Source organism: Nannospalax galili, unplaced genomic scaffold, assembly GCF_000622305.1.
Source record: "Nannospalax galili isolate Female #2095 unplaced genomic scaffold, S.galili_v1.0 scaffold215, whole genome shotgun sequence".
Taxonomy (NCBI): Eukaryota; Metazoa; Chordata; class Mammalia; order Rodentia; family Spalacidae; genus Nannospalax; species Nannospalax galili.
The window spans coordinates 3,408,397-3,418,181 of NW_008338533.1; the positions used below are offsets into that span (position 1 = coordinate 3,408,397).

The 9,785-nt window shown below is 44.0% G+C and overlaps 1 protein-coding gene across 5 annotated transcripts in view; it reads left to right on the top strand.

Annotated features, from left to right (window-relative positions):
* Positions 1–9,785, top strand: part of Thrb (thyroid hormone receptor beta) — a 394,994-nt gene that overhangs the window by 313,411 nt on the left and 71,798 nt on the right. For all 5 annotated transcript variants that reach the window (XM_008833146.3, XM_008833147.3, XM_017798151.2 and 2 more), the window contains one exon: positions 1,824–2,084. In XM_008833146.3, coding sequence (XP_008831368.1) covers positions 1,824–2,084 — 261 coding nt within the window. The remainder of the gene's footprint in view (positions 1–1,823; positions 2,085–9,785) is intronic.

The window sequence follows — 9,785 nt, forward strand, 5'->3', positions numbered from 1 at the left end:
AGCACTCGGGAGGCAGAGGCAGGCAGATCTCTGTGAGATCAAGGCCAGCCTGGTCTATATAGCGAGTTCCAGGCCAGCTGGGGCTACAGGGAGACCCAACCAAAAGGAAAGGAAGAAAGAAAGAAACCCTTTGCTCATTCCTATTTTGTGGTTGTTCCGTCTCCTGAAATGGAAGGCAAATGTGTGTGGGTGTGAAAACATGCAGCCTCCAAAAGTGACTGTGGGGAGCTGACACTTTCAGATAAACCAGACAACCTCGGTTCAAGGCACCGGTAGCTTCAGAGAGGGTCTGTGGAAATCCAAACATGCTTAACTCCTCTGTTAAACAATTTGAAATTCCTGTTAAATAAATTTCCCATGCTACATACAGATCAGGATGGACTTGTCTCTAAGCACCAGGGATCTGCTTGTACTCCTCTGGTCATTTCAGCATAAAAGAAAATTCACCCAGCAGGGATGCGGGCCAGCGGAAGAACACTGACCTGGCATGTACAGAGCCTTGGGTTCAATCCCAGCACGCCCCAAAAAGTTTAAAGGTTTGGAAAGTTCATGTATAAATTACAGTCTCTTGGATTGGAGCGATGGCTCAGCAGTTAAGAGCACTGGTTGCTCTTTCAGAGGACCCGGGTTCGAATCCCAGCACCCACATTGTGGCTAAAAACCATTCATAACTCCAGTTCCAGGGGATTTGATACCCTCTTCTGACCTCTTCAGGCATTGCATCACACGGGTGTACTTACATATGTGCAGACAATACACTCATACACATAAACTAAAAATAAATATGGTCTTTCAATCATTGCATATGACCTTCTTTTTCTAATTTTAGCACACTGTTGCTAAGACTTTCTGGAAATGTCAATGACCATTTACATTTGTGCTTTCAATGCATGTCATATACATTCATGTAAATATTTACTCTTGATCATTTCTAGCCTCTGCTCCATCCTCATGTGCAGTAAAGACCACTGGTGATGGTAAAGTTGGTCAGTAGGAAGATTAGTGTGAGGAATTCAATGCATTATTCTGTTTTTATCCCTTCTGGAGAACAGACTTCCAGGTCAAGTCCCTAGAGGACGAACTTAAAAACGGTATATTACTAGCTACCTGGTACCCCATCCGAAGAGATCCCGGGTTCATCCTTCTATCTTTAGGACTCTTAATGTGGCACACAGCAAAAGTGCTATTTGTTCCTTTAGCATGATTTCCTTGCCAATTTGAGGCTACATTGAAAATATTTACAAAACTTCCAGGTTTTTGTTTCTGTCTTTGTTTCTTTCAGTTCTCTTTGTTCTGCCATCAGAGTAGAACTTTCTACCACCTGAACATCTCAGTCTCATATGTGGTCATGTGAATGTGCCCAACTTAAATAACACAGTGTCCCTCAGGTCAGTCTGTGATAAAACCCAAGTCAGACAAGGCCGCACCCTGGATGTTCTGTGTCCTAAGGATCTGAACGAAGGTCATGGCCAGCCCTGACTCTCAAGACCTCAGATGGTCACCTAAGCAGTGACTAAACTGGTATCAACTTGTTCTTGGGCCACTGCTGTGGGGCGGGACCAGTAAAGCAGACCTTGCCTTAAGGAGCTCAAGTCTCTCTAGGTATGAAAAAAAATGAGGGAAATGCGTTGGTAATTCCAGCAGGCGACCAGGCTACGGTGGCCCCGCTCCAGGGCTGACAGCCTCTGTGCCTTCTCCTGCCATAGCCGAGGTGCCTGTCAATGCTGTTGGCCCAAAAGAACTAAGCAACTGCTCACCTTCCAAAGCACTGCCTCTCAGCAAAACCCTGACAGTGCCAACAGCTCTTGTTTTCAACCCTCCAGAAAATGGCCTTCCAACCTGGGACAAATCAAAGCCCTGTCCAGACCGAGGACAGGACTGGAAGCTCGTAGGAATGTCCGAAGCCTGCCTGCGCGGGAAGAGCCATGCAGAGAGGAGAGGCTCACTGAAGAATGAGCAGACGTCCCCACACCTCATCCAGACCTCTTGGGCGAGCTCTATATTCCATCTGGACCCCGACGAGGTGAACGATCAGAGCATCTCAAGTGCACAGACCTTCCAGACCGAGGAGAAAAAATGCAAAGGTAGGCAGCCCGCCCCCGCCGCTTCATCTCTGGTGACTGACAGTATCTGTGAGGTCCCAGTGCTCCTCCCCAGGGCTCTTTCTTCTAAGTATAACTAAACAAGTGGGGATCCAAACAGAGCAGGCCACTCCGTGTCATCCTCCGACGCTGGAGGAGAGACCCTTTTGATCCCTTTAATGAGTGCCAGAGTTCCTTCTTTGGTCTTGGATTCTATTTTTGGCTCTGAATAGAAACAGACTTTTGCACTGATAACCACTTGCTTTGAGGTGAGGAGTGTGAGGGTCACATGCCTGTTCTGTCTGCAGTTCTGCCAGTAGCTAAAGAGATTTGGATGCCTGCTTTTAACCTATGTAGACAATTTACACTAGGAAAGGAGGTTATAACTTGTCTTCTGGTCAATAAATCCCATATCACCATCCTGAAGAGGAGATTAGGGTGTTGGGAAGTTGTCACCTCATGAAGGGAAAAAAAAAAAAAAAAAAAAGCTGCATAGGCCTGGGTTTCTGATCACATGAGACACTGGTCTTCACCTCAGGTCACCCCACCTGACAGATGTCTCTGAGCAGATCGCTTTATGGGCTTAGGGCTCCCCAAAATCTTTGCTTCTTAAACCAGTTTGTATCTAAGAAGTCAGCTTGTATCTTTATGTGATCTCTTTGACAATTTGAGAAAATCCTGGAAACATTAACAAAATTTGATTTTTTTATTCATGTAACTTCCTGTTCTTTTCCAGCTGAGAGTTTAAAAACTAATGCTTAAAAGCCATGATTAGCTTTTTGGTTAAACAAAGTAAAGTTTAAATTCTGTTCTTCAAACGTTCATACTCATGTATAGATATACAATAAGAGAATTTGTAAAGACTGATATGTGAGCCATGAAGGAGTTTTACCAGCTGACCTATCTTGAACATATATACACAATTATATTTAACATTCGTGCGAAAGAGCCCAGGTCTTCTGCCTTTTGTGGAAACGCTTTAGAACTTCTTTGTAACTTCCAGTTTACCTGGAAAATTGAGCAGATCAGTCCATTTGAAAAGAGTGTTATCTGAAGGTAATAGCCATTGATCGCTGGGGAGGGTCCTTGGCTCTGATCAGAGCACTGTCAAGGAGATGGGTATTGACTGGAAAGGTCTGTTTGAGCATCTATGTTGATTATTTAGGAAGGTTTGAGATTTTGAAAGGGATATTTCAAAAATGGCAAAATAGTTTTCAAAGGATTAGGATAGAAAAGAGATGCCTTCATGTGTGAATGAATGTGTGCATGAACATTTGTTTGAAGTAAAGCTCAGATTTATAAGCAGACTATATCTTTGAATTTTATAGGCTGCATTAAAACCATGTTTGTCCTTGACTTATATTAAATGACAACAGGAATCTCCCACATTGTCATGATTTAGGGACCTGGTAAACTAAAATTTGACTCATTCACAACTGGTACCAGAACTCATTCATTCAGACTTCTATGTTCCATCACTTGTGAGACATTTTGTCCTTGGATACCTAAAGTTCTAAACCTTAAACATTTCAGTGCGTTGGTGTCTCTTAAAACTAAGAGGAAGTGAGTGATTCAGCACTCAGGAGGCCGAGGCAGGGGAATCTTGACTTTGAGGCTGAGACTGTGTCTTTTTAAAAAACAAAAAAAAAGAGAGAACAGCAGCTAAAACGTTTGGAGAGTGACAAGTTTGGGCAGGATCCCAACCGTTCCATGTCCGTCTAGAGCAAACTTACGTGATTGTTGATAAAGATGAATAAGATAATGTATTAAAACATTTAGCACAGTGCCTGCCTGGCAGGGCACTCCAGATAGCAGCCCCAGTATCCTGTGGTCATTATTATTAGCTATGCATCATTAATCACATAAATTCTGTGAACTGCGGTGGGTGCCTGGTAAGGAATGGAGTTAGAGGGCTACAACCGATGAGGGCGGGCGGGCACGGTGTCTCAGGGAGCTCAGGGTCTTCTCTCAACTCTCTCACTGAAATTTGGAGAATTACTAGTATGAATGCAGTGGAGCAATTACAGCAACGCCTGAACAGACACAGCCTGACCCTTCACATCCATTCAAACCAAGAGTGGGCCCAGTCTGTTCTGAGAACGTGTTTCCTCAGAGCGCTTTCTGAGCTGCCCTCCAAAGGACTTGCTCTCTTTTGAAGCACTGCTACGTCAGCATGGCATGGAAAGGAGTGAGGGATCTGTCTCATCAAAGGATTTTCCCTCTCTGACCCCTAGAACAGCCACAGCCACAAACACATCATCAATCCAATCCCACCTGTTGTTTTCAACACAAGAGGGATAATTCATTGCTTTCAACAGTATTTGGTATTTTCAGGTTTTCATATTTTCACAACACACACACGACACGACACACAACACACATATACACAACACACACAACACACACATACAACACACACAACATACACAACACACACAACATATACAACACACAACACACACACAACATACACAACACACACACAACACACTATTCTGGCCCAGGGCAAGGAAGGGTCATGAGGGATTAAAGCTTAGCTGAGGAACCCAAGACCTAGTAAGCTTGTTTACATTGTAAACATTGTAAACAAGCTGAGATGGTTCCCAGAAAAACCCTTTCCACAATGAAAATATAGTTGAATATAGTTACATCATTAAAACACATCTCATGAGTCCAGAACTGAGAGAAAAGTAGCTAAGGCAAGCTTTGTGAGGTTTGCAGATACCTCCGGGGTCCGCTTTGGCCTGAGCATAAAATGATGTCCCGATTCAGCATGAAAATTACCAGGAGGCCCATGTCACTGTGGCCAAGGATCTTATAAAGAAAACTTCCCTCACTCCCCACAGACCCCTGGATTTAGGAAGGTACTAGTGAGTGATGTATACGTTTTCCTTTGACTCTCCATCTTCTCCCACTGTGTCTGTAGAATCTGGAAGGAAGTGTTGTTTGGTAGCTGTTCATGCTGGACACTTACTTCCTAGCTGACCATCAGTCTCAAAGCATGCTTGGGATCTGCTCTCGACCCTGAGCCGCCCTTCTGTGCTTTATCCACCAGTGTTTGTACAAGGCCTACTGCGTTCAGGACCTTGTGCTTGATGTCCAAGGGTAAAGAAAGAGTATTGGGGATGAAAGAACATCAACGAGCCTCATTTAGAAACTTTCATAGCATCTTAGCATCACCGCACACCTGGTTCTTGGTGGACCAGACTTTTTTTTTTTTTTTAGATTTTATATGTTTATTTTATGTGTATGAGTGCTTTGCCTGCATGTATGTAAGTGTACCACATTCATGCCTGGTACCCACAGAGGCCAGAAGAGGGCATCAAATCCCCTAGAACTGGAATTAAGGATAGATTTTAGTCATTATGTGGGTGCTGGGAACCAAACCCAGGTTCTCTAGAAGAGCCTGAGCCATCTCTTCAGCCCAGATTTTTTTTTTTTTTTTTTTTTTTTTTAAGACAGGGTCTCCTTATAGCCCCAGCTGTCCTGGAACTCACTATGTAGACCAAGCTGGCCTTGAACTCACACAAAGATCCACCTGCCTCTGCCTCCCAAGTAACCAGATTAAAGGCATGCACCACCACACCTGGCCTTCCCAGATGTTTTTTAATAATAATTTACATCAAATAGTTTGAGAAGCATTGACTTGTGTTTATGATACTCTTAAATGCTTTTTGCTTTAAGCTTATTTGGGGTGTGTATCTAATACGTATTTCCCAGTTTGCTCTGGATTTATTTTAAGCTACACACCCACACTCTTCATCAGACTGAGGGGTTACCATGGTACATTTGACTAGAAGACGGGCTCTGGAGTCCTCACATCCTACTTCAGAGACCACAGGACAAATCTTCTGTGGAATCAGCATCAGAGGCCATTCCAGGTGCAGGAGAAGGACTCATTCCCAATCCCCACTAGGCCTCACACACGCACAAACACATACGTACACATATACACATATATGCACACTTACACATACACACATATGCGCATCTACACATATACACACATACACACGTACACATGCACACTTACACATATACACACTTACATATATATATATATATATATATATATATACACATACACAAACATACAGACAATTCCCAATGTCTACATGCTATATACCTCCTTGGGAGTTACTGTCCATTGGAATTGATCACTCTGCCTCGAGGGCCATATCCAGCATTTCACCACCTCCTCTCTCTCCACAGTCTGAGACGACACCTTCGGGGCTCCAAGTATGGCAACAAGTGGGGTCAACAGCCTTTCCATCAGTGTGTGAGAACAGGGAGCCTAAGCCGGATGTGATGGCTCACTCCTATAATCCCAGCATTCCAAGGAGAGTAGGTTCGAGGCCAGCCTGGGTTACATAGTGAGACTGTCTAAGCTAAAAATGGACAAGAGGAAGTTAAATCTGAGGCCCCTCCAGGACCACCGGATTGGAGAGTCTGGAGATGGGCTGGACCCTGGAATCTGTCAACCATCACTTCTGGTGGTTTGAAGCCTGCCTGTCCCACCTTTGAGAACACTCAGGGCAGGAAAGGGCCTGCCACCTAGTGGGTACCCTGGGATGCGCCTGCCCCTCCCTTCCCAGCCCCAGGTGCGGCTGGTTCTCCACTCTTGTGACTTTCCTTTGGGCCTGACAGTATGCTCACTCACTCCGCTGATAACAGTGCCCTTGGGTGCAAAATCCCTCTAGGGAGCCCACAGGCAGGGCAGGAGCTCCTCCGCCCTCCTAAGTCCTAACAAGGCTTCCCTCCCCCCAGGACACTTCTCCTCCCTCTGCCTGTTCAGGCCCCTAAACATCTGTCAGGAACCACAGAGTCTAGCAGACCCAGAAGGTCACAAACAAATGCGTGAACCCCCAGAACTGGACCTCACCAGCCCACTGAGTGCACACAGTGGGGCTTCATGTCAGCCAGGAGCCTTCCTGAAGCAGGGGAGCCTGGTGGGAGGACAAGCCAGGCTGAGCTACCTCCCTAGTCCAAAGCGGAAGGACAGAAATTTCTCTGCAGCTCTGAAGTGTGTATGATATGGATTCCCAAGAAAGCACGAGAAAAGTCAGAACAATTTTCATAGTGTCTTCTCTCAAAAGAAAAAGAAATGAACATTTCTATAAATGTTTAAATTTTGTAATTCTGCCCCCCAAGGTCAGGCACTGTTACAATTTTTCTCATGTCTCAGGCCTTCTTTCTATCTGTGTTGTACAAACTTGGGATTATCCAAGGCACGCCATCTGTGACCAGCCTTTAATGCTCAGCAACAGATCATGAACATTTTCCTGGGCCATTAAAATATTCTACTGAATCCTGACATTTATTGGCAATAGATTATTCTTGCTTGTAGTTAGACCATCATTTATTAAACCAGCCCCCATGACTTAGACAAGTTAAAGTAATTTTTAAAATAATATGTCAGCAAAGGGGCAGACTATTAATTCATGTTCTTCATAAAAAGAGGTGATTCAAATCCACGATGACAACTTCAAATGATATACAGTTCTCATTTACCAAAATAACAAAGTGCCCTGAAAATTGGAGACATAAATACAATTCACTGTGTGCACTAGGATCTGTCAGGTTAGTTAGAAATTCACCTCCGCAGCCATCACTGCAGGCTTAGTGCTTAAGTAAACACAAGGACGTTATCAAGTGAATGAGTAATTAGAAGGGAAGGGATCACAAGGCCGGGTGCCGTGCCAGCCCTCCCTGCTCCGTCCATCTCTGCTCACAGCTCCACCCTCCTCACCATACATCATGGTCCTGGATCCTGCCGAGTGAGGCCAGTGTTTCCTACACCGCTGTCATCCGGGAGCTTTAGCAACCGCCATGAGACTAAGGGCTCGCGATCAGCTTCAAGCATTTGTAAGTGTCCTTACTTCAAAGGCAGAGGAGACACTCCATAAGCAGACAGAACCAGAAAGAAAAGGAAAGGTGTCGACTGGCATGGAAGGGAGTGGGGGACAACAGGAAGCAGTCATGTTTAGAAGGAAGGGAAACGTCAGAGACTCAAGGTTCAGTTCTGTTCAACTTCACTTCTCACTGATGTGGAACGGGCAGAGATAGACCCCCTGGGGGCATTCCAAGGTCTACCACACTGAGAGAGGCAAATCCGGTCCAACCATCCCTCTTATGATACCCTGCCCCTCAGAAACATTTGTGCAAAAGCCCACAGATCTGTGTTCAACTGTTATTAGCACTTTGTTCTTGTGACTAATAAATTGAAAACAACCTAAATTTCTCCATCCATGGGGGCATGTTCAAATACATTATGGTATGTCTAAGATATCCACTGAAGAGATTAAAAACTTCTTTGGGAAACAGGTGATTTAGGGAATACTTTTAAAAAGCAAGCAAGCATTAATAGTGTGGTCCACTTACAGCTTTGGAAGTCTGCATAGCTGTCCAAATGCACATAAGACCCAGTTCCCAGGTACATGCCAAACCTGTTGCTAGAAATACCTTGCAAAACAAAAGAGCAAGTTTGAGCTGATCTTAACTCTACATACAACCATGTTCAAAGGTCTTTACAAGGGCGTACTAGTGAATATCTTGTATAATGTTTTCATTGCAAGAGCATATGTTTTCGAGTAAGATGTTTTTAAAATGACTTATTGCTTTTTAATTTACCATCTTAGAGAAAATCTTTTGACCTCTCGGATCCTTAAAACGGACTAATGCTGTCTGACTTCAATTTCTGTGTAGATGAAGGATAATGTGCATAAAGCCCTCAACATAATGCCTGGAACTTAGTAGGGGTGAAGTAAGTGATTGCTGTTCTGTTCTGGACATATAAATGACATCTGTGTCTTGCCCTGCTCCAGTTTTTGACACATTCTGACCTTGAGTTACCCTGTAGAACAAATGAACAGCTATAAAGATAAATTCAGAAAAGAAAAGCAACTTATGCCACAGGTCAGCTGACAGACTCCATGGTAACAACCCAGGTATTTTTGCAACTTTATTTGTTGTTTTTGTTATTTTTATTTATTTGTTTGTTTTGAGACAGGGTCTCCCTGTTGACCCAGCTGACTTAGAAGTCTTTTTTTTTTTTTAACAAAAACTTTATTGAGAATTTCATACATGTATATAAGGTGTTTTGATGAAACCCATGCCCTCCCTCCCCTCCAACACTCTCCCCTCTGAAGAGGTAGCCCTAAAGTCTTTTAAGGACGGAACAGAGTATGTTGCTAAGAGGCCCAAGGACATTTTGACTTTTAGCCAAGAAACTGGGTACTTTTCTTTGGGGTCTTTTAACCCTAACTGCCTAGCCAATTCCTACCTCCTATTCTTATCACACCATCCTCTGAAGGGGTTACCTAAATTTCCAATAGGGAATAGGGAAGCAGACCGCTCTGGCTTCTTCCATGCTGAACAGGGACGCAGGGTGAGGCAATTGGAGTACCCCTTCAGTGGGTCTCTCTAAAAGACTCCCAAATTGCATAACTTTTGTCTCTAAGAGGAGAAGAAAATCCCTGAATCATGGATAGGAGATGTGAAGAAGCAAAGGCAAGAGTAATTAGCATTACAAGTTCTACTCAGGGAACTAGAAAAAAGTCAGAACAGGGCAATTTTCAAATGTTCATATGAGAGTCCATTGGTGTTTCTTGACAAGGGCTTCCAAAAGCATCCCTCTATTGGGTTCCTCCTCATTTTTCTTTTGTCTTCCAAGGCTGGACTAGTTGGCTGGGAAGAGTGGCTGGA